We start from the raw sequence: 25,420 nt of genomic DNA on the forward strand, positions 1-25,420 counted from the left end.
ATAATTCTTTATATGGTCATGATTCATCCGGTACGGAAATAGCCGATGAGCAGCGTAGACGTCCGACCATTCCATAAAAGGAAAGCAAATAACCTGTTTATTCGAGCGTCTATTGACGTCAATCGATGGAATGTGACCTTGTCCTTCCATAAAAGGAAAACCCTATTCCGGCGTACATGGGTTGTAGTAAACCATACTACGGATGTTTTCTCCAAAAGTATAGCGAATTTTTACACTAAAAGAAATAAGTGAATGCAATTTTATTTTTACTTTGTAGTCGTCTTTAAAAATACATGTATTTATATGCGAAAGCTGCATTTAATCGCGTTAACCTACATTCCCGTCGTTTTTCTTGCAGTGTAATTGGTCTGTACGTCACGATTGACGCACTTGTTGTCATGCGCATAACTGCCGAACGACAGCTTCTGATTGGTCGGCGATTTACTACATGTTCCAAATAAGGCATTCTCGTAAGAGAAGATTTCATTCATAAATTTGTGATACGCTAGATTCAGTTCATTCATAGATTTTGAGAGTAAGCGTAAAGTTGGTACATCAAAACAAAATACTATTAACTGTTTAATGTTGGATGAACATTTTGATGTTTCTAGAGTTAAGTAATATTTTACAAGTTGGATAATACAGTGACTAGTGCGGAATCTTCCGAAATGATTATGGACGGGCTAGATACCTTGTCACAGGTCGCTTTGGCGGAAACTGTGTGCTTTGATAACTATCATGATGCGGGGTTTGGATCTTTTCGGCTCCCTTCGGAGTCTATTGAAGAACTTAATACCCCTGTTACTTCATCCTCGGATGTAACATTCTTTGTGGATACTTTGGATCCTTTACCGATCACTGCTACTGGTAGGTTTTCTTTTGAAAATAACTTCTGAATCGGCACTTTAGATCTAGATCAGGTGATTGTTCTCGTTGTTTTGGTTCATAGTGGTTTATTCTTTGGTTATGGAAGTTTGACACTCTGCAACAGAGTTCAAATATTAACTGACAATTCAATTTAAACACTTTAATTAAAATTATCAGCTTTTGTTAAAGATTCTTTACGATTATTTAGCATGGATTCAGATTGTACTTTGAGAGCACTTGTTCTATTTTAAGAACGTGTGCGTCATAGTTAACAGATGGATGCTTTTGATAATTATGGTTTACATCGCTTTTGTTTCATGTTCATCATAATTAAGTAATGTACAGTAATGTAAACACATATGTTACAACTTAAAATGATTATATGCGGTTTAAATCGTTGTAAAATTGTGCATTTGACCGTGAAACATTGTTTAAGCACTACGATCGGAATTTCGCTTACGTCAAAGAGGCGGAGTTAAACACAGCTTGTCCTAATTACAATGCGGATGACGTCAATAGGCGGTGATCCCCGATAGCTGTTGCTATTTTAAGCTTATGATCAATTATACTGACGTATACTTGATATTAAATATACTACGAAAGTTCATTCATGATTTTTTGCGCGCTTTTGATTTATGTCGCAGAGTTACCGTTCTTTACGAAATATTGGCGAACTTATAACACTAAATTAAATTGTTAAGTCATTGTGTTGTGTATTTGTTATTTAATTTTATGTCCCATTTTTTTTATTATTATTATTATTTTGGAAGAGTTTCATGTTATTTACTTGTTTTTTTTATATTTTCAGCTACGCTTGAGGCATCGGTAAACCTTCCTGATCGCCTAACAGAGACGCTCTTCGCGAACATCAGACCACCGACAACACAGAACAACAACAATAGTAGTAATATAAACAACAACAATAGGGGTAGTTCCTGTGGAGCAGAGGCACAGCATAAGGGACAGTTTCACTACAAGGGCACCCTGGTAACGACCTCCGTGACCCCAACATCGGGTAGCAATGACCCGTTGCAAAACCTCAACTTCTTCGCACCATTGTCTCCATTCTTCAACATCTTGTCACAGACGATGCAGGGGGCTCAAGTTCAAGCGCAAGTTCCACAGGCGTCATCTTGCGATATGCCCTGTCATATTCAACAACAACAACAACAACAACAACAACAACAACAGGCTGATATCAATGCCATCATTTCAACACTTTCCGACTGTCAGCAAAGTGGATCTGGTTCCCTATTCAGTTCAGCGCCAACCACACCCTCCCAACAGTCTATGGCTGGTTCTCCACCACCGGACAACATCAGTATGGGTCAACAAAGTCCATGTGACCAATATTCCACTGGGTTTGCATCTCCATTGACCTCACCTGTCACACCGAGTTCAACTCAGTCTACACCAGAGCCTCAGATGCCAGTTTGTAGTGATCTTGATGCCATAGAACAGGCGTTCTCCTCTCCGCCACCACCGTATACAGCTCCGAGCGTTTCATACTGTAACGCTATGAACTTTCAAATTAAACAACAGAAACCGGTGTTCAGTTGCTCACAACAACAACAACAACAACAGCAAAATGAAGCTACACCTTACTCAACTGGGAATCTGAGCGGGCTTAACTTTCCTAGTTGTACGGGAGTTAACGTGAATGCTCAACCAACCATGCCACAATTTCAATCTAGTGACGTTACATATCATTCGCAGTCATCAAACATTGGTGCTAATTTCAAGTGTACGATACAAGGCACGGTGACTGGCGTGCCGCAAGTTCAGTCACAACAGTTGCCGGATTTTAGCGCGTTACAGCAGACGACAAATCAACAGAGATCGGCCAGCGTTACACCGCCAATGTACAGCAACGTTCCAATAAAAACCGAGCCTGGTAGTGAACTTTCTAATGACTCTTTTCTCTTGCCTTCTACTCCACACATGAGTTTTGATCAAACTCCATCATCAAAAGCACAACTTCATGGAATTTTAAATCAGCCTTATCAACAAGGACAACTTAAATTGCTACCGGTGAAGCCACGTAAGTACCCGAATCGCCCGAGCAAAACGCCCCCGCACGAGCGTCCCTACCCGTGCCCTGTGGACAGTTGTGACAGAAGGTTTTCACGTAGTGATGAATTAACGCGCCATATTAGAATTCACACTGGACAAAAACCATTCCATTGTAGAATCTGCATGCGCTCGTTCTCACGCAGTGATCATCTTACTACGCATGTGCGAACGCACACAGGCGAGAAGCCATTTTCATGTGACTCTTGCGGACGAAAATTTGCGCGTAGTGACGAGAAAAAGAGACACGCAAAAGTGCACTTAAAACAAAAAGCTAAAAAAGAAGCAAAACTTTTGGCTGTGAATGTATCTCTGCCATCGACAACATCTACGGTGATGATGGACACAATGTCGTATGGTTTGAACACGACAGTGGCTCAAAGTGGGTCCGGAGTTCCCCATGTGGTTACGACAACGTCATTATAAATATAATGGACAATATCAAATATATTCGAAGACCAGCTTTAAGATGTAAACGCTTTCTGTGTACAGTAGAACATATTGTTCAACCAATTTTGGTATTCTTTAAATTCAAGTTTTTCTAGTCATAGAAAAAAAATGCTACATTGTGCAGATTTTGTGTGTTTTTTTAAAAAAATGATTAAGACTGTAGATACATTGTAAAAACATCTTTCTTTTAATTAATTATACCAGATTTAGTAAATTTCATTTATATAGTTGTGCTTTAAGTCAAGAAATGTGCTAATTTTTCAAATTCTTTTCATTCATTTTTTAACTGTAGATGTTAAGACATTATATATTCGTAGGTCATATATAAATGTAGCGATTTTATACAAATCGGCAATGTGTGCTTTTGCTTAATTTATCCTAATACTGCTTTAATGCGAAATTGTTTAAAACATTTTATTGAAAATCAACCATTGATATATATCAAACGTGAAGACAGTGGCCTACAAAACAACAGTATGCCGTATAATCACACAAAAACCGCATTTAAAATGGTATCTTTTTACAACATTAAACATCATAACACAATGTTTAGTGAAACATTACAGAATTATTTTTGTAAAATTTTCAAAACAGGTTTCCAAGCATGCAGTGTGCTGTATATATGATTTCACATTAGGTCCTTACCAAAGAAATTATTTGTTTATTGTGTACATTACTCACATTGGGACTTTTGAGATTACGTAGAGCCAAAGAATAAATTGTGGAAGTGCGCAACCGGTTGTTTTAAGTGTGTAATCTAATAATATCTTTATTATAACTATTGTACAGTCCTTATATTTTGTACTTGAGATTTTTGATGTTAGAGCCACGGTAATGAGTGCTATTTTTAGTATAACAGTAATCAGCTGTATGTTCCTTTATAAATATTATATAAGGCATTTTATTTGCATTTTACATATTACATCTGTTATTAAAGAAGTTATTATTGTTATGTTTTTAAATTTGACATTGTTGTTCATATGTTTTGTGACTTATAACAGAAGTACCTGTTGAGCAGAGTTTAAATATTTTATCATTCGTTCCTTTTTTCCTTTACATAGCCGTGCCGTAATTTGTTACTTTATGTATATTAGAAAGCTTTATCATAATAACGCTTTAAAATGCAGGTTATTTTTTACTCATCTTATTTTAATTGTTAATAAAATGTCAAATCTACCTTTAGGCGAATACATTATTGCGTATATTAAGTGCTTCTTATTAAGAAGGTAATAAAAAATGATACCTATCACTTATTTTCTTTGTCACCTTTTGAAATTAGCCAATAACCTACAATGTCCCATAGCCTGTTTGACTTAATTCGTGACTGGGTTAAATTGTCAAACAATATAAATCAAATATTAAAATATTCTTTAAAAAAACATCGTCACTTGTCCAATAATTCTCCAGTACAGATTGTCTGAGTAATCCACGTAATGCAGTCATGGTAAATACCAATGCGAAATAAACTGACGTTAAATATTCAACGACCTTGTACATCAGTCAATTATTTCGGCTTACCTGACTTTTCAAGGTCTGTAGACACGTTAAGCAACGTCTATAATAGTTTTCCAAAAATAAAAAAATAAAAGTTCCTGAACATCTTTTTGTGCAATATTTCAACGAAATGTAAAGAGTTCAATTAAATTCTATAAAATATTTAAAACGATATTTTAAATATAAACAATGGCATTCTTCAACGATATAGGGCTTTCTTCGTTACAATCATTTCTTAATTTCATACAAATCCGTTAAATTCCATTTCCATTGAAACAAGTGGTAGTTTTGCAAATTGGTTTTGTAAATACTTGTTCTAGTACTTTGTTGTGATAATTCTAGCCTTTCTCTTGTTATATATAAGTGATATTTTTCGAATTGTTAAAGTTTATTTTTCTCTACCCATTGTGAAGTTTTAACTTGACTTGTTGTAAGTGGAAGAAAAGTTGTTTTTTTCTCTGCGAGTTAAAATATTTGTACAACTGACGTCAGATGGAAGTGAAAATATTATAATAAAATACAAAAAAAAAACCACTACTATGCTGTTGTATTGTCAATTTCCCCTGAAAACTGAACTGCACCGCGCCGAAAGGTGCTCTATGACTTTTGTAAATTTCGATTGCACCTTTTATATACAGCCAAACCTGCCTTTAAGGACCGCCCTTGAGAAATGAAAAAAGGTGGACTTTGTTGATATGTGGACTCTAAACACAGGTGAATTTACACTAATTATGTTAAATTTGAAGAGAAAGTATTGACCTTTATAAGCACGTAGTTATAGTAGAAGGGACATGTTGTACATGTACAGAATGTGGTCTTGTAGACGCTCAAATGACCTAGCCAGGAGAGGCTGACCTTTGGTATTTATATTATTCATTTGTGAAAGAATCGGAAGGTTATGCCCAGGCAATGGCAGTCCTTGACATGTATCTACGCATGCCATGGTTCTTTATTCCGAGTATTTATTAAATCAACATGGCATCATTTTGACTTATCAGATTCCCATTTCATAGAAACTGACAATCTGATACATCAAGATAAATTATGTACTTACAATGAATTGTGTTTCTCTGCACGAGTAATACACTGTTCATTTTCATCTTCTTGCGACCGGAGATACATCTGACTTGTATATCAGCCAAAAACCTAGGCCAAAACAAAGTTCGGCCAAGACAAAGCTATAATGTTCATAAATGATTTGGCCTGGACACAAATTAATCTGAACTGACGATCTGAGGACAGCAGAAGAGAAAAACAATAACAAGACAGTTATGAAATTTCTCAGCTAAAATCGATCTTTCTAGAATATGCGTCTATCCTAATGTAACAAGTTGTTAAATAGTCTCTGACATTGCCTGAATTAACTTTAAAGTCCAGACCGTATCTCTCAAATTACTCTGAGCATGTCTTTTACAAAAGACATTTTAAAATCAATTTCTTCTGTGCGAATTTCCAAATATAGAGCTTTTTTTTCCCCGGCAATTACGTCTGCAAGGTGAACTCGCGTCATTATGACGACAGCGCTGTGTGGACTGAAGTAGCCGCGAATATCTCTGGTTATCGATCTCCAATACAAGTTAAGACCGTCTCTGGCCTTAGGTTTCTATTTTCAGATAATTTGAGCTGTTGTTGTCGGCAAGCGGCATCAATGATCTATTCTAGAGTCTGCCGGGACCTCATTTAATTGTAACATTGGATTAATAATGCTGAAAATAGATTTCAGATGCTTGGGAAACAAAACACGCGGCCAATCAGCGAAATGTTGAGGGCGGACAGGCTCAGTTGAAGCTAAATTAAGATTTAATTGTCTTGTGGATATTGCATGAAGTGCAAAAAAGTTTGTTGTAGCTTCGATGATTTTTCTCCATTTCTGCTGATGATACACAATTTCGTTACGCCTTTTATATCACAGGACATGTATTTACAAAGTATTTTGGACTCAACACTCGTGACAAATAAAGACACAGATTGCAATTTTCGACATAATAGTACAAGATTTTTCACTGCAATTATATAATTACAAATTTGACTGAAAACTACCCATGCCATTCGATGGAGGAGAAAAGCTGGCCACTTTTGAGAAATATATAATTATACAAAATGTAGAATTAAATTATTTGTCAAGTATATGTCAGTATACAATAATTTATACTGCTTCTCGGGATCCATACAGCCCGAAAGCGCAGCCACATATGTTCAGGAAAGGAGTGAATGTACTGTATTAAATTTTTGCATTCTTTGTTTAATCTAACTTTTTTTGAAATTTACAGCTGACAACCTTATGTGCAGACTCATCGGCTAACGCAAATAAAAGAAATTGTTCTCTGTTTTATAAATTTCGTTGGGATTCAATTCCGTGTAGGCCTACTTTCTAGATGTTCAATCAGTCGTACACCTATTTTCCACAAGAAAAAACATATATGAGCCGTGCCATGAGAAAACCAACATAGAGGGTTTGCGACCAGCATGGATCCAGACCAGCCTGCGCATCCGCGCAGTCTGGTCAGGATCCATGCTGTTCGCTAACAGTTTCTCCAATTTCAATAGGCTTTAAAAGCGAACAGCATGGATCCTGACCAGACTGCGCGGATGCGCAGGCTGGTCTGGATCTATGCTGGACGCAAACCCACTATGTTGGTTTTCCCATTGCACGGCTCATATTTCCTTTAAAAACGAGGTGTATAGAGTCGACTGTCATGCACTGAAGTGCAAGTCATCACATTACCGCATTTAGAAACCCACAAATATAAGCATGAAAAAAGTCCTATTTTATGTAAAATAAATTTTGCGACTGAAACAATGTCCTCTTAGCCACCAGTTAAGACGCATATTGGATCCTATTGCAGGATATTCAGTAGTAATTCGGGCAAAAATGTGCTTCCGTGGTGTATCTAAAAAAATCCCAAATAGATCCTAATGTTTTCCATTTTTAGCACATTTGCGCGTAATCCGTAGGCCAGATGGGCATTATTTTACTCGTGGAAATTATTTTACATAAAATAAGACACTTTTCATATTTATATTTGTGTTTTCGACTTGTTTACTTGAAAACGAAAGTACGGTGTTTATTCTGCGGACCGCTTTATAAAACGCGGCTATTATGAGGATACCCGACTTCAGTTGACTTGCATTTCACTGCACGTATTAATTTTACTATCCAACACCACTGTTTTGTAGAAGCAAATGTATGGATATCTTGTGGAAAATAGGTCTACGATGGAGTGAAAATCTAGCAACTGTATCAAAATTGATTTGAAAGAGCTGAATTTTATAAGAAACAAAGAACAATGTCCTTTAGTGGTATATAGCCTGCAATAGCACGCAAGGGGAGGTAATAGGCTCGAGAACAATGTTACTTCCCCGTAACTTGCACATCGTAAAACATCGGGTATTTCCGTATTCTCCGGTCTATTTGCGTAGCATAAAATCGAGTTGTAGATACATGTACGTTGTTTTGTGTCCTTATTGTCTATAAAGAGTTTAATTTATACAAAGAAGTATAAAATACATTTTTATTTTTATAGCTCTTTGATTTATAATACGTAGTCCGACAAAATTAAACTGCATATCAATAGCATGTACATTGTATAATACTAAGAGATATACGTATGTATTTTTATCATATACTCCAAAATACCCATCCTTTCATAAACAAAAGTTTACTGAACACTGCTATAAAAGGAAATGGGAACTTTAAACGTCTTTGAAAAGAGAGCATGCATGGTCATAATCGGCGAAAAGGGATGTTATTTTTAGCATATATTTGTTAAAACACACCTTTTTGTAAGTGTTTGAAAGTTCAATATATTAATGTTATATAATAAACGGAACTTTAACGTATGCATACCAATGTTGTGTAGGCTACTGGGACACTCTATATAACCAAACAGACCGGTGCTAAAGACCGCATGTGAACAGATAGATCTACCATCTTGATACAGAGAATATTAGTTTCACTTAGAACTGTCTAAAGCATAGTCTTCAAAAACAAATTTGACGGTGCAGCAAATTCTCGTTAAGGTGAACAAAGAAGTATAAAAACAAAGAAGTATAAAAATACACAGAATGGCAACTGGCTGTAATCTCGCGTGAGCTCGTGTCAGAGCGTCATTCGGCGTTATCTTACTAAAAACAAACATCGGCGAGCATGCAGTTACAATTTGTACCTTTAAAACTACATTTAAAATACATGTTAGCTTCTAAAACAAAATTAGTTTAATGAGAAATGGTCTTAAGACACGAAGTACAGGGGTTTTTTTTGCCATCGAAAGAAGCATGGTCATACGGTGATAATTATTTTACCGATGAATAATTGCTTTCGCATACAAAATGGCGCGTGGAGAAAGCGCCACTTCCGGTAACGAGATCTCGTTTTTTTTGTCACGGGAGGTTGGCGAGATTTGCTCTATATGCCTTTCAAGTTGCCAATCTATTTATTTTATAGCTCTTTGAGGTGAACCAGGATATTACAGCAATTATTAGATGTCGAATTTACAACTGTAATTCCAACACCCTTGAGCTAAATGCCTTTCAAAAATGAAACACTAATTAGGAATAGTGAGGGGAGAATGACACTATTAAGAAATAAGTTGAGGGCGGATACAACATAATAGCTGTTCTGCTTTTAGAACAAAACTACTAATATTACCCGGCCAGGTTAGCCGCCAGTAATACAAAGAGGACAATTGATTCCGGCAAATGACGTCATTGGCACGCGACCCAGGTATCATCCAATCAGAATTTTGTTGAGGGCGGACATGCTGGTTGGATATGAACTGAAACGTCGAAAATAGAGCAAAAGTTCCTGCAGTATCTATACATTATTCCGGGGAAAATCGAATAGCTGGTTCGATCCGACCACCGTTTTCAGCTGGAATGTCATCTGATAACTGTTCGGCGGGAGAGTAAATTGGTTTTCGATTGCGTATGTACACGAGCGACAATCTATTTTCTGAAACAATATGCATCCTCATGGGACAGCGAGTTTACTATAATTGAACGCAGTGATAGAATTACGAGACGAATATACGAAATGTTGCGGGCGGATCTGCTCTATTACGCTGCTATACTGGGATCAAAAGATACATTATTGATAAGCTTCTTGCTGTGCTGTTTAAACGAGTTTGCTATCACTGTGACTCTGATTTGTTCCGGGAACTTCAATTTTGGAATATTGCGTTATATTATTTAACGCTTCTCGCCCACAGTTTGGGCGAAGGAAAATTTTTCTATTCATCTCCACCAAGTTTGGCATAGAATGTATATATGACACTGATAAATGATAAAGTGGGTGAAAAGAAAAGTATGATATTGGTAAGAATGCAAGAAGAATGTATTTTTCTGCATTATTTCAAAATACTACCTTCTGCGTAATATTGAATTTGTTAGTTATATATATTAATATCTTTCAACAAGAGGGCCATGCTGGCCCTATATCGCTTAACAGAGTTGATCTGGCCTAATGACCTAGTTTTTGACCTCACATGACCCAGTTTCAAACTTGACCTAGAGATCATCAAGACATACATTCTGACCAAGTTTCATAAAGATTGGGTCACAATGTTAACAAGTTTTTCCTTTTATTTGACCGGGTGACCTAGTATCTGACCCCACATGATCCAGAGGTCATCAAGACAAACATGCTGACCAATTCTCATGAGTTTCAAACTTAAACCGTGGACTCTAGAGTGTTAAAAAGATTTTCCTTTGATCTGGCCTACCGACCTAGTTTTTGACCCCACATGACCTAGTTTCAATCTTGACATAGAGATTATCTACACAAACACTGACTAAGTTTCATAAAGGTTGGGTTACAACTGTGGCCTCTAAAGTGTTAACAAGTTTTTCCTTTAATTTGACCGGGTGACCTAGTTTTTGACCCCAAATGACCCAGTTTCAAACTTGACCTAGAGATCATCTATACAAATATTCTGACCAAGTTTCATAAAGATTGGGTTACAACTGTAGCCTCTATGTTAACAAGCTTTTCCTTTGATTTTACAGGTCATCGAGACAAACATTCTGACCAATTCTCATGAGTTTCAAACCTAAAGTTGATAAACTGTGGACTCTTAAAAGTGTTAACAAGATTTTCCTTTGATCTGGCCTAGTGACCTAGTTTTTGACCCCACTGGACCCAGTTTCAATCTTGACCTAGAGATCCTCTATACAAACATTCTGACCAAGTTTCATAAAGATTGGGTTACAACTGTGGCCTCCAGAGTGTTAACAAGCCTTTCCTTTGATTTGACCGGGTGACCTAGTTTCTGATCCCACATGACCCTGATTCAAACTTGACCTAGAGCTCATCAAGACGAACATTCTGATCAATTCTCACATGTTTCCAACTTAAACTGTGGACTCTAGCTGTTAACAAGATTTTCCTTTGATCTGGCCTACTGACCTAGTTTCTGACCCCACATAACCCAGTTTCAAACTTGACTTAGAGATCATCTATACAAGCATTCTGACCAAGTGCCACAAAGATTGGGTCACAACTGTGGCCTCTAGTGTTAACAAGCTTTTCCTTTGATTTGACCGGGTGACCTAGTTTTTGACCCCACATGACCCAGATTCGAACTCGACCTAGAGGTCATCAAGACTCATGAGTTTCCAACTTAAACTGTGGACTTTAGTGTAAACGAGATTTTCCTTTGATCTGTCCTACTGACCTAGTTTTTGAACCCACATGACCCAGTTTCAAACTTGACCTAGAGATCATCAGGACAAACATTCTGACCAAATTTCATAAAGATTGGGTCACAAATGTGGCCTCTAGAGTCAGGCTTTCAAGTGACCTTTGATGAAAAAGTAGGCGCCTCTGATATAAAAAAGTAGGAGAAAGTAGGAAAAAAGTAGGAATCTGATGATAAATAGTAGGAACTTATGAGAACAAACTCGCCAGTTTTAGAACAAAAGCATCACTGGTGCACCTCATTGGCAAAGTGCATAGCGCCAAGAGGGGGTAGGTTTTGTGCATTTTTTTGTCTAAATTTTGAGGTATGGGCGGAGGTATCCAAGCCATTTTAGGGGGGGGGGGGGGTCAGGGGGCTCTCCCCCTGGAAAATTTTGCAATACAGGTATGAAATGGTGGGCTCTGGGTGCATTTTTTGGTCTTAATTTCTAGGTATGGGAAGAGGTATCTCAGTCATTTTAGGGGGGTCAGGGGGCTGTCCCCCTGGAAAATTTTGAAACACAGGTATGAAATGGTGGGCTTTGGGTGCATTTTTTGGTCTTAATTTTTAGGTATGGGAAGAGGTATTTCAGTCATTTTAGTGGGTGAGGGGGCTCTCCCCCTGGAAAATTTTGAAATACAGGTATGAAATGGTGGGCTCTGGTGCATTTTTGGTTTAAAATTTTAAGTATGGGAAGAGGTATACCAGTCATTTTAGTGGGGTCAGGGGGCTGTCATCCTGGAAAAGTTTGAAACATGGGTATGAAATGGTGGGCTCTGGGTGCATTTTTTGGTCTAAATTTGAGGTATGGGAGGAGGTATCCCAGTCATTCTAGGACAGTTAGAGGGCTCTCCAAATGGAAAATTTTGCAATACAGGTATAAAATGGTGAGCTCTGAGTGCAGTTCTTGGTCTTAATTTCTAGGTGTAGGAGGAGGTATCCCAGTCATTTTAGGGGATTGGGGGGGGGGGGGTCAGGGTGCTCTCCCCCTGGAAAATTTTGAAGTATAAGCTCTGTTGCATGTTTTGGTCTTAATTTTGAGGTACTGGGGGGGGGGGTATTTTTCTAGTTTTTGGGGAGCCAGTGTGTTCTCCCCCTGGAAAATTTTGAAATATAGGTATGAAATGGAGGCTTCTGGTGCACTTTTGTGTCTAAATTTTGAGAAAATATTAATCCTTGGCCAAAATAGTTGGGTACAACCTTGATGAGTATAGGTCACTTCTCAGCAAACTGGGAAGGGGTTGGGGCATGGGCACCCTCTTTCAAGCCCTAGATCTGGGCCTGATTCTTGTACATTTACTCACAATTACACAGCAGCACAATATATAAGGTTTTTCTATCATGATGCTTTGAGGTCCCATTGTACATAGCTACCTTCAACCTCTTATGCTCCAATATCAAGGTCAGTATTCAACTCACATAATGAAGAGGTCACCAGCAGCATATCAAAGGTCTCTAGAGCCTCACCAGTACACCATCAGTCCTTACATTATGTAACAAAATTCATTATACAAATAGACCAACAACATTTGTTAACATATTTTTTCTTCCTTAGATAAAAAAGTTTTTTCAAAAAAAGTAGGAACAGACCTAAAAAGTAGGAAAAGTAGGAAAAAGTAGGACTATTTGAAAGCCTGTAGAGTGTTAACAAGGCAAATGTTGACGCATGCCGGACAATGACCGGTCACAATAGCTCACCTTGAGCACTTCGTGCTCTGGTGAGCTAAAAATCTTATGTCAGTAAGTTTGTACCACTACCCAGTTTCAAGGTACTCACTTTTCATGGATTTTTGACAGAAATTATTTTTTGTTTAAAATGTGTGGGTAAGTCCATTTTTTAAATGAAGTATTCGGGCCTGTAACCAGAGTGAAAATATAATGGAGCCGACATGCCTTCACAATATGTCAACTCAAAAACAAACTTTTCTCTGCTTTTACGGATATAATTGACAGTCAGGGTAAAAGTCTTGAATAATCCTCATTATGTCAATAACCACTAGAAACGAGACGTTTTCCATTAGCATTTTAAAGCAATCATATTGAAAAACGGTTTTGACAGTGCTTATTAGGTGTTTTGGTAGTGGTCATTGAAACAAGAGCTGTCTGATGACAGCGTGCTTGACTTGTCAATAAAATGGATTTTATAATAGTACTGTTACAACTGACGTGTCACAGTAAGGTCAAAATTATAAAACCTGCTGTAATTTACAAGTACTTACAATGGCAGAAATTTGTATGCAGTATTTACACTTTAAAGTACAAAGGGGGCATAGTTCTATTAAAATACAAGTCCAAGTTATCCGACCTTACACACTGATCCTTAACATAGCTTTCAAGTCTCAATCCAATAGTCCTAGTACTTAGAAAGATTTTAAGTTGCATGAAAGACCTCAATATGAACTAAGCAGACAAAGGGGTATAATTCTGTTTAAATACAATTCAAAGTTATTCGACTTGGCCCAGTGACCGTATGCAATGACCCCAAGACATGTGTGAAGTTTCAATACTATAGCCCCCAAGTACTTACAATGGCAGAAAATTGTACTCTGTATTAACACATGAGATTTCTGAGTATATACAGGCACATATATTTGTTAAAATACAAGTTAGACTTCTAGGACCTGGACCTGTGACTATATTTACTGACCCTAATGACATGTGTGAAGTTTGAATTCAATGGATCAATGCATTGCAGAGATAGTTATCATTATGAATAATTTTAATCAAATTTCTAAGTTAAAAAGGGGCATAACTCTGAAAATATTGCTGACAGAGTAATGTCCCTTGTCATACATGTGCACACTGTCACTATATAAATGTATTCCAAGTCTCAATTGAATATCTTTGATAGTGTTCAAGATATTTGACATTATAAAAAAACTTTAACCAACTCCAACGCCGTCACCGTCACCGGGATGAGTAGTATAGCTTTCCATTTTCTTCGAAGTCGAGCTAAAAATGATCTTGTTTACATGATGTATTTACTGAAGAAAGAAAAAAAACAGTGGACTTTTTTTATTCATATTCTATGAACAACTTAAACTTTTTGGCTAGTCTGATTTTTTTTAAAAAGTTAAAGCGGTTATTGCCGTCTCTTGATCGTCGGTGTCGGCATTGGTTAAATTTTTTGTTTAGATACACCTTTTCTCAAAAACTATAACAACCATGGACCCACAGACTGATAGATGAACAAGGGAAACTCAGCCCTAACATCAAAAATGTTTGGGGGCACAAAAATCTATTCAAACTAATTTTAGATAAGTTCATAAAGAATGTTTCTAACCAAGTTAATGTTGTTATATCCAAAGTTCTGGCAGTTCAGACAAACAAAATCAATAACAATTTTTTGAAAAAGGCTCATGCAAGGATACTTCTGACAAAGCTTGATTAACGCCCGTCAAACAGTTCATGAGAATAAGTTGTTTAAAGGATTCTTCATTTAGCTCTAGCCACCCCCCCCCACTCCACCGAAAAGTACCAAAGTGCAACCATCTGAAAACAAGAGGGTCATGATAACTCTATATCGCTCACCTGTTAAACTTGACTTTGGAATCATCAAGATAAACATTCTCACCAAGTTTCATGAAGATAGGGTCATAAATGTGGCCTCTACAGTGTTAACAAGCTTTTCCTTTGATTTGAGTGGTGACTTAGTTTTTGTCCCCACATGACCCAGTTTCGAACTTAGCCTAGGAATCATCACCAGGGCCTCCACTGTCGATCGCCAATGTCGTCATTTGCGACAATTTTAAGAATTTGGCGCTAAATTTTGCAAATTGGCGAAAATAAGTGGCACATAGTTTTTTCCCGGTCATTCATTTTTTTTTCTGTACTGATACAAGCAGGTCCGGAATTGGTTCTCGATACACGTGTTTACCTAGGCGCTGGTTCTGAATAAAATCAAAAACCAGTCCAGGCGGTGTATTTGTAAATATGGCTATTGATATTGGGCGACACTTTGAGAAGATAATTGCGTAATTATGTGTGAACTGATAATTAATACATTTCACAAAACATCTGCCAGCTTGTATATTTAAAGTGTGCCGAAGATTCACCAAAATTAACTACAATTATGGCGTACTTAGTATGCGTTTGGATTTTTACAAAAAGACTGAAATGTTTGTTTGTGATGAATTTTTAATTAGTACGAAAGATACATTAAGTTTGTTACTATTTTTAATTTGTCATTTATTTTAAAAGATTTTAATGATGGGTATGAAACAATAACACAATGGAGTCAATTTGTATCCTGGCTAATTTCTTTAAAATGTTGAGATACTTTGGAAAAGTATCCGTTGCTATCATGTTAATAAAAAGCCAGTATGGGTTATAGTAGTTTCATTACAGTTATATTCTACATTAAATTTAGAAACTGATCTTTTCCTTTTACAATTATTTAATACACCTGGTTATTATTCCTAATGTAAATATTTACAATAATAAATTTCCGTATGCACACTGTAACAGCCAAGTGAGAGAAATAAAAGTGGCTCCAACATTTTTAAATTGGCTAAAAGGTTGGCGACAAGTATGAAAAACCCAGATGAGGCCCTGATCAAGATAAACATTCTCATCAAGTTTCATGAAGATAGGGTCATAAATATGGCCTCTAGTGCTAACAAGCTTTTCCTTTGATTTGAGCAGGTGACCTAGTTTTTGACTCCACATAACCCATTTTCAAATTTGGCCTAGGAATCTTCAAGATTAACATTCTCACCACGTTTCATGAAGATAGGGTCATAAATGTGGCCTCTAGGGTGATAACAAGCTTTCATTTGATTTGACCTGGCGACCTAGTTTGACCCCACATGACCCAGTTTCGAACTTGGCCTAGAGATTTTCAAGATAAACATTCTGTGCAAGTTCGTATCAAATAAAAGCATAAATGAAACCTCTGTATGGCTGAAAGGGCCTAAACAGAAAATTTTGCCGCTTTCAGGGGCAGTAGCTCTAGAACCCATGATGGAATCTAGCCGGTTTTCGAAAGGAACCAAGATCTTATAGTGACTTAAGTTGTATGTAAGTGTGGTTAAAATCAAATGTAAAATGTCACTTCTATCTTGTTCACAAGGTAAAAATTAACAAATTTTGTTTCTTTCAGGGGTCAATCAGGGGCCGTAACTCTGGAACCTATGATTGCATCTCACCAATTCATCATGGAATCCAAGATCTATTGTTCTTAAAGATATTTTGCAAGTTTGTATCAAATCAAACCATAAATGAAGTCTATATATTGCCACAAAAGCCAAAATAGCAAATTTTGGCCCTTTATAGGTCACAATAAGCTAAATATTTTTCCCTATATATTCTATACAAAACTGACCTTTTTTAAAGAGCTACCAAACATAGCTAGACCCATTTCAGAGAACAAATCCTTACCTCATTTTAAAGAGTTATGATAAAACTGATATAAAATGAAGAGAAAAGTAGGGGTCATGTATCTTCTAAGAGAGATTTCTCTGGTCACATTTGCTTACTGTAAACTGACATCAAAATCACACTGCTGTGACCTGGAAGTACTACTCATACTAAAATTGAGCTTGACTTCACCAAATACAACCTGATCTCCCATTTTTCCTACCAAAATGTCAACAATACATCCACAATGAAATTTAAACAGAAACTAGCTTCAATTTAGACCTCTGTTGCCATGCCAAGTGAAAAATTAGTGTTCAAATACCTGGCAGCCATTATGCGACTAGACCAGATGGCTCCCACGCTGGTTCCTTTAGTTTAGTTAGGCCTTAAGAGGCCATAACTCTGGAACTCATGATTGGATCTGGTCAGTTTTTGACAGGAACCAAGATATTATATCAACACAAGTTATGTGCAAGTTTGATTAAAATTGATTGCAAAATGTGACAGGTGAGCTAAAAAAACCAGAGGAGGGACAATATAAAAAGATGCTGCAGACCAAGTTTCGTAATGATCCATCAGGCAGTTCAAAAGAAGTTGTTTAAGGAATTTTCAGTTTTAAGCTATGGTGGCGCCCTTGAAGGAGTTAAATGAAACTGAAAGAGAACCCTCCAAGAACTCTGTATCAAAAGCTGTTTTGAAGATTTTCTAATTTAGCCCTGGTGGCCCATATAGAGGTCAAACACAGCTTTTTGAACAAAACTGAGACAGGACCATCCAAGGATGATACTATTCAAAGAATATCAATCAAGTGGTTCATAAAAAGCATGTTTAGGGATTTTCCATTTTATTTCTAGTGGCCCTTAATTGGGTCAAGTGCACCAAATTCAACAAAGTAAAGACCTCACAATAATGCTACAACCAGTCTATGGAGAAGTTTGAACATTTTTCTATTTTTAGCTCATGCAGCCCCTAAAAGGGGCACCAAGCTACACCATTAGAACAAACATGAGTGAATTCTACACAAGGATGCTACAGATAAATTTTGGTGAAGATCTTTCAAGTGGTTCATAAGAAGACCTCATTTAAATCTTTTGTCTTGTAGCCAGGTGATGTCACTCAAAATACTACCAGTCTTCATTTCACAAGACATTGTTATAATGTAGACATCTGATATATGAGCCGCGCCATGAGAAAACCAACATAGTGGGTTTGCGACCAGCATGGATCCAGACCAGACTAATTTTTTGGTGGGTTAACATCATATCAACACAACTACAGGTCATTAGGCAATTTTCCTGCATCTATTATCCTGTTTTCCAGCCAGTCATGGTGGAAAAAGATCCCAAGTGTGCTGTTCAGGGCATTATTTCATGCACAGATGGGTATCTGGGTAGAATCACCAAACTTCTTTCTGACAGTTGCACGACTTTCTCGCATGAAACAATTTTACACACCAAGTGCAATTTCCAACTTACAGCGGGGAGAGGCAAGTAATTTGAAAATGACTTCTAATCTATCGCCCACAAAAGCACCCCTTGTTTAATACATACCTTCTACAAGAACAGAACTTAATGTAACATTTTGTTCTGTAGCCACAATATCACGAAATATTAATTTATGTACACAAATGGACAGTCTAACATTTTGTTTGTATTTGGGATATACACAGTAATTAAGCTAATTTCTTATTTCCAATGGACTATAAACATAACAACAATACAAAAACATTTAACTTTTGTGACTTTTTCATACTAGCATATTTTTAGTGCTCATGTTAATATATCAACTTGGCATTATTATGCATAACTACTACTAAAAGTTTAACAGATGAGATGATTTATCAGACTATCTTGGGAAGATCTACGCTGGGGTAAGCATAAAGAAAACACCACCATCCTACTCGAGTTGTTTCTGTACTGTCCTCATTACCCTTATATAAATGTTTACCTTACTGTATCAACAATTATCCGATGTCCTGGAATGGTGAAAAAACAGCTTGTAAAACCACATACCAATCCCTTTCCATTTACTCTAGACTTCAATACATGAAACCTTACTGACACATGTCTCAGTTACTACTGATTCAGCATAATGGAACAACTTGTACATACTTATCTGTGAAAATGAAATATCAACTATCCGGAACATAGTAATCAGTTTCAATTCTAATAATTTGATTTAATGTTTGTGTTTTTTTTTTTCAGAACATGTATTGTAAAAGTCAAAGCTTTAAGAGCTATAGGTGTGCAAATTTACTGTGGTAAAAAATCTTCGATAAAAGAGAGGAAATCAGCTAAAAATAGGGATTCTCACCCCTTGTGACCCCTAAATAACAGCACAGGGTTTAAATATTTTAAGTATTCTACCAGTCTTGTAAGAAACACTATAATTTTGTAAGCTGTGAAACTAGTTCAATTTCTGCCCAGTCCACAAAGTAGGCAATGGAGATTGTCTTTGTAGTTCATTAGGACGACAGAATAGTCCAAAGTCTTGCAGTTAAACAAAGGTTCTATTATCTACACAAACTACAGTTGAAACTTGATATATCAAACTCATTAATCTCAAAATTTCAACTATTTCGCAGTTATTTTCAAGTACAGTCTCGAACATGCACAAAATGTAATTTTAAGTCAAGTTTTAGTTATCTCGAAGTAAAATACTCGATCCCTTGGAAATCAAGATACTAAGTTTCAACTGATATGGGGGACAAATAGTTCGGTAAAACATTTTGGTTTCTTTTCTGTTATTAGGCCATCAGCTAAGCAAACTAGAGCTGTTTAACAACAGCAAAACCTTTAGCAAAATTTGAAAGAGTGAGTAACTTTCTAAACTGTAAGTAAACAAGAGCTCGTCGAACACGAAATGCCCCCCTTGATACATTCAGTAATTGCACAAGGAACAGCAATTATTTGCTCACTGTAAACAAAAGTTCTATTGTTCTGGTTCAATGTGACCTTCACCTTTGACCTATTGACCTAAAAATCAACAGGGGTCATCTGCTGGTCATGATCAACCTCCCTATTAAGTTTCGTGATCCTAGGCCCAAGTATTCTCAAGGTATCGCCCTGAAAGGGTTTAACTGTTCCGGGTCAATGTGACCTTGACCTTTGGCCTACTGACCTAAAAATCTATAGCGGTCATCTACTGGTCATGACCAACCTCCCTATCAACTTTCATGATCCTAGGCCCAAGTGTTCTCAAGTAATTGTTTGGAAACAGTTTAAATGTTCCGGGTCACTGAAACCTTGACCTTTGACCTACTGACCTCAACAGAGGTCATCTGCTGGTCATGATGAGCCTCTCTATCATCTTTCATGACCCTTGGCCCAAGCGTTCTCAAGTTACCGTCCAGAAACCGTTTAACTATTCCTGGTCAATGTGACCTTGAACTTTGACCTAATGACCTCAAAATCAATAGGGGTCATCTGCTAGTCATGACCAATCTCCCTATCAATTTTCCTGATCCTAGGCCCAAGTGTTCTTGAGTTATTGCTCAGAAACCGTTTTACTGTTCCTGGTTACTGTGACCTTGACCTACTGATTTCAAAATCAATAGGGATCATCTGCTGGTAATGACCAACCTTCCTATCAATCAACTATCTTGAGTTATCATCCGGAAACTTTTAACTGTTCTGGGTCACTGTGACCTTGATTTTTGACATACTGACCTCAAAATCAATAGGGGTCATCTACTGGTCATGACCAACCTCACTATCAACTTTCATGATCCTAGGCCCAAGCATTCTTGAGTTATCATCAGGAAACCGTTTAAATGTTCAGCGTAACTGTGACCTTGATCTTTGACATACAGATCTCAAAATCAATAGGGGTCATCTGCTGGTGATGACCAACCTTCCTATCAACTTTCATGATTCTAGGCCCAAGCGTTCTTGAGTTATCATCCAGAAACGGATTGGTCTACATACAGACTAACCGACCAACCGACATCTGCAAAACAATATACCCCTCCTTCTTCAAAGGGGGGCATAAAAATACTGAACCTGGCACAGAATAGTCATTCATGATGTAAAAGACATATGAGGAGATTTAAAGCATTCAGTACAAAAGTTTCTGCTTGCACACAAAACTTTCATCAAAATTTCTAAGTGAAAAAAAGGCGTAACTTTGCCAAAATGTATGCTGTTGATATAAAGCCAACTAAGTGAGGTCAACTCATGCTGCCAAAGATGTGTATAGACTTTGAATACATTTGTTCAAGTAGTAAATGAGGAATCTGCTTTTGTGTATATATTTTATCTAAACTAAGTTGAAAAGCAGGGGAAAGATTGAGCTGTTTAACTTGCTCTGTGAGGTCATCTCATATTGCTGAAAACGTGTGTGAAGTTTAAAACCATTAAGGACTAGCAGTCTTGTAGAAATCTGTTTACATACAAAACTTTCATGATGCCGAAAAATGGCCATGAAACAGTGGCAAAAAGTTCTCATGTGTGAAAAAGTCCAAATATTAAAGCTAAATGAGCCATGCCATGGGAAAACCAACATAGTGGGTGTGCGACCAGCATGGATCCAGACCAGCCTGCGCATCCGCGCAGTCTGGTCAGGATCCATCCTGTTCGCTAACAGATTCTCCAATTCCAATAGGCTTTAAAAGCGAACAGCATGGAGCCTGACCAGACTGCGCAGATGCGCAGGCTGGTCTGGGTCCATGCTGGTCGCAAACCCACTATGTTGGTTTTCTCATGGCACGGCTCAAATATCTTTCAAAATGACTCCAAGTTACAAATCATCAAAAAAATATATATATGAAATATCTTTTACATGCATGAGAAAACTGGGCTGCATTAAAAACTGAAACTGTACATATTACACAAGATTACTATGCTAAATTACCAAATTGATTTTTGTTCCATTTTCAACTTGTCCTAAACAGCCACTTGCCTCGAATTAATTAAGAAATAATACATCTCATTTTGTGATTTGTCGCTGAATAAATCATTGTTTGGAGTTCAGATGTGAAGGAATTATATCACGAGGGCGCAGCCCGAGTGATAAAATAATATGCATCTGAACGACAAACAATGATTTTATTCAGTGACAAATCACTAAGAGATATATTATTTCGATTCTAACACGTTACCAAGTACTTTAAAGTACATCCTTGACGGCATTCATTAAATATTTGCCCGTTTTCAACTGGTTTCTTTTCCAGAGTGCCGCTATGCCGTTTGACGCTATGACATAATAATTGTGACGTCAGAACAGTGAACTGTTGTATAATAATTCACTGTTTTCAGCCTTCTTTGTTTAATAGGAAAATGAATCAGATCATGTTAGAATACAAGTTTGTCCATATAGACATAATCCCATAGCAACAATAAGTAGAATATATGGGAGAGTTTGTCACTTTTTGCACTAGACAAGGCTTGTCTGTGGTTGATATAAAAAAAACCCCACAAGGACAGACAGTATAATGATACTTCATACGATTTTATGAAATTAAATTCCGTTCAGAAAAAAAATCTGATTTATATAGTTCAAACTGTTGCAAGCCTGTGAAGTCATTATAGACAAAATTGCAGTTCTCGGAAATATAATCTTACTGTGAAACCTGTCAAAACATAACAAGCAGTCAAGATATATTGCATTTCTTTGGATGACAAAGTACACAGTTTGACATATATATAACATTTGGAATTTACTATGTACTAGTCTGTACAGTACTAAAAGGTAAAAGATATCCTTCATTTCTTTTTATGATTATTAGCATTATGAAATTCTGTACATGAATTTATATCTTTTCTTCCCAATGAACAGGGACACAGTCACATAGGTAGAATTTCAATTTTTTCTTTCATTTCACTGAAATTCTGTTATTAGAATAATGCATACATGCATAACTGGTGGCTTTATGAACTTTATAAAGTAGCCCACAGCTTCCCTATATGAAACAGCAGTGATCAACAGCTTGTCTACATGAAACAGTGATAGCTAACAGCTTTCCTACATGGAACAGTGGTAGTCAACAGAATTCCTACATGAAAGGGTAGTGGCCAAGAGTTTTTCTACATGCAACAGCATTGGAGCATTTAATTTTGTCTGGTGAAATTGCTATGCAAAACAGAGATCTTAGACAGTCAAACTGCCATGCGTAACACAGATCTCAGATAAACTGCCACCGAAAAATTTGCCTTGCATGGAGACTGAACTTGAGACTTCATGATTAATAGTCTTGTATCCTATGAGCATACAGTATGCCTACTAAGATACTATGGCCCTTCTAAAGTTAACAAATTACAATAAATTGCCTGTTTATTTGCCTGTCCTTTCTCATAAAATTCATATAAAACAACCATGGCAGTATGTGTACTAATCTCCATATATATATATTTCATTTATATTTAAATATATTTCATTTATATTTAATCATCATCAAAGTTTATGATTTGCTGCAATAAACATGTTCTGTTCACTATTACAGGGGCGTAGCAGGTCTGAAGAAGTTGCACTACTCCAATGGTATAACTTCTCTAAAGAAACAGGGAGTACGGTCTACTTCAACAGCTTTTTTTCTAATATAGAGGTCAGAGCATTGTTGCATTAACTTGATGTATAAGTGTCCTGGAGCTCTTGCTGGCATTATTTTTAGTATCAAGGTACTTCTGACCTAATGAAACCTATGACAGTGCAATGAACAGATTTCATTTTATCAACCTTCAACCTTTTTTTTTCCTTCATATAATTCATTAACACAATGTCATTTGCACCATTAGACATTTTTATTTGTTATCTTTTTTCTTCTTTTTCTTTCCACTTAGTCCTTCAAACTGAAAGCTCTTCAATGGGTCAGCTTTTCGCTTCTGTAAATAGAAAAAGGATTTACAGTCAAACAGTTTTTGTAAACACCATGCATGTGGGAGAGACAAAAGGTGGTCTTTATTCATAGATGCTCTCTATTTACAGATTTCTTCTGTTTGTTTGTTTATCAAATTTTCAGACACAACCACACAATGTACGTCATATGGTAAATTTTTAGCCACTCCAGCCATCATTTCAGGCAATGGTTCAAACCAACAGAAGTGAGAGCCAAGTCTGTCAAACTCAGCAGCCACAACCACTCAGCTCCCTTTAAATTCCTTCAACAGTCAAACTTCGTTTGCTCGAACTCAGATAAATTGAATACCACCCTTTCCTCGAACTCATTGTCAGGTCCCAGCAAAATCTCTGTATAATGTAAATGGTTTGGTGGCTCGAACTACTAATAACTGGAACAAATTTTGCTGGTTTACTTGAGTTTGAGCCAACTAAGTTTGAGTGTATTTATTTCAAATTTTTACTGTGATGCAACAGAAAACTTTCTTCATATTTAACAGACCATACAAGTGTATCTATAAATAAATGCTGCACTAAACTGACAGAATTTCTTTTTTAGTACCTTAAAATTACAATAACTAGAAATTGCTTTTGTAAAAAAGCGCATGTCTCCCCCAATGCAAAGTCCTATAGGCAAGAAGTCAATAGGTGTCAGGAGCGAAGGTCAAAGAGACACTGATGGTTGGCTGCAATAGGAATCATCTACTTGGCATGTCCAGTCATCCTGCTAAATTTCAACACTCTTGGCCTAGTGGTTCTCAAGTCACTGTTCAGGCTCCTGTGACCTTGACCTTTGATCAAGTGACCTCAAAATAAATAGGTGTCATCTACTCTGCATGTCCAATCATCCTATTAAGTTTCAACATTCTAGGTCAAGTGGTTCTCAAGTTATTTCCAAAAAATGATTTTACATGACCAGGCCTCTGTGACCTTGACCTTTAATAGACTGACCCCAAAATCAATTGGGATCATCTACTCTGCATGTTCAATCATCCTATGAAGTTTCAACATTCTGGGTCAAGTGGTTCTCAAGTTATTGATCGGAACTGATTATCAATGTTCAGGCCCCTGTGACCTTGACCTTTAACAGAGTGACCCCAAAAACAATAGGGGTCATTTACTCTGCATGAACAATCATCCTATGAAGTTTCAACATTCTGGTTCGAGAGGTTCTCAAGTTATTGATCGGAACTGGTTATCAATGTTTAGGTCCCTGTGACCTTGACCTTTAGCAGAGTGACCCCAAAAACAATAGGGGTCATTTACTCTGCATGAACAATCATCCTATGAAGTTTCAACATTCTGGGTCGAGAGGTTCTCAAGTTATTGATTGGAAAGGGTTTTCCATGTTCAGGCCCCTGTGACCTTGACCTTTAACAGAGTGACCCCAAAATCGTTAGGGGTCATCTACTCTGCATGTCCAATCATCCTATGAAGTTTCATCATTCTGGGTCAAGTGGTTCTCAAGTTACTGACTGGAAATGGTTTTCAATGTTCGGGCCCCTGTGACCTTGACCTTTAATAGAGTGATCCCAAAATCGTTAGGGGTCATTTACTCTGCATGACCAATCATCCTATTAAGTTTCAACATTCTGGGTCAAGTGGTTCTCAAGTTACTGATTGGAAATGGTTTTCAATGTTCAGGCCCCTGTGACCTTGAACTTTAACAGAGTGAC

General features: G+C 37.0%; 2 protein-coding genes across 3 annotated transcripts in view; one reads left to right on the forward strand and one right to left on the reverse strand.

Moving 5' to 3' along the window:
• The window catches only part of LOC123547544 (early growth response protein 1-B-like), a 54,318-nt gene extending 48,897 nt beyond the window's left edge, over positions 1–5,421 (forward strand). Inside the window, exons 1-2 of one of the 2 annotated variants that reach the window (XM_045334732.2) lie at positions 505–867; positions 1,676–5,421. In XM_045334732.2, the coding sequence (XP_045190667.2) occupies positions 669–867; positions 1,676–3,363 (1,887 nt within the window). In that variant the 5' untranslated portion in view covers positions 505–668 and the 3' untranslated portion in view covers positions 3,364–5,421. Of the gene's footprint in view, positions 1–504; positions 868–1,675 lie in introns of those variants that run through there. The other variant, XM_053551817.1, reaches the window with a different exon arrangement.
• A 13,501-nt stretch (positions 5,422–18,922) lies between these two features.
• LOC123547545 (probable ATP-dependent RNA helicase DDX56) overlaps positions 18,923–25,420 on the reverse strand; it is a 90,970-nt gene continuing 84,472 nt past the window's right edge. Inside the window, 1 exon segment of the mRNA XM_053551818.1 lies at positions 18,923–23,731. Coding sequence (XP_053407793.1) covers positions 23,651–23,731 — 81 coding nt within the window. The 3' untranslated portion in view covers positions 18,923–23,650.

The sequence above is a fragment of the Mercenaria mercenaria genome, chromosome 9 (assembly GCF_021730395.1).
Source record: "Mercenaria mercenaria strain notata chromosome 9, MADL_Memer_1, whole genome shotgun sequence".
Lineage (NCBI taxonomy): Eukaryota > Metazoa > Mollusca > Bivalvia > Venerida > Veneridae > Mercenaria > Mercenaria mercenaria.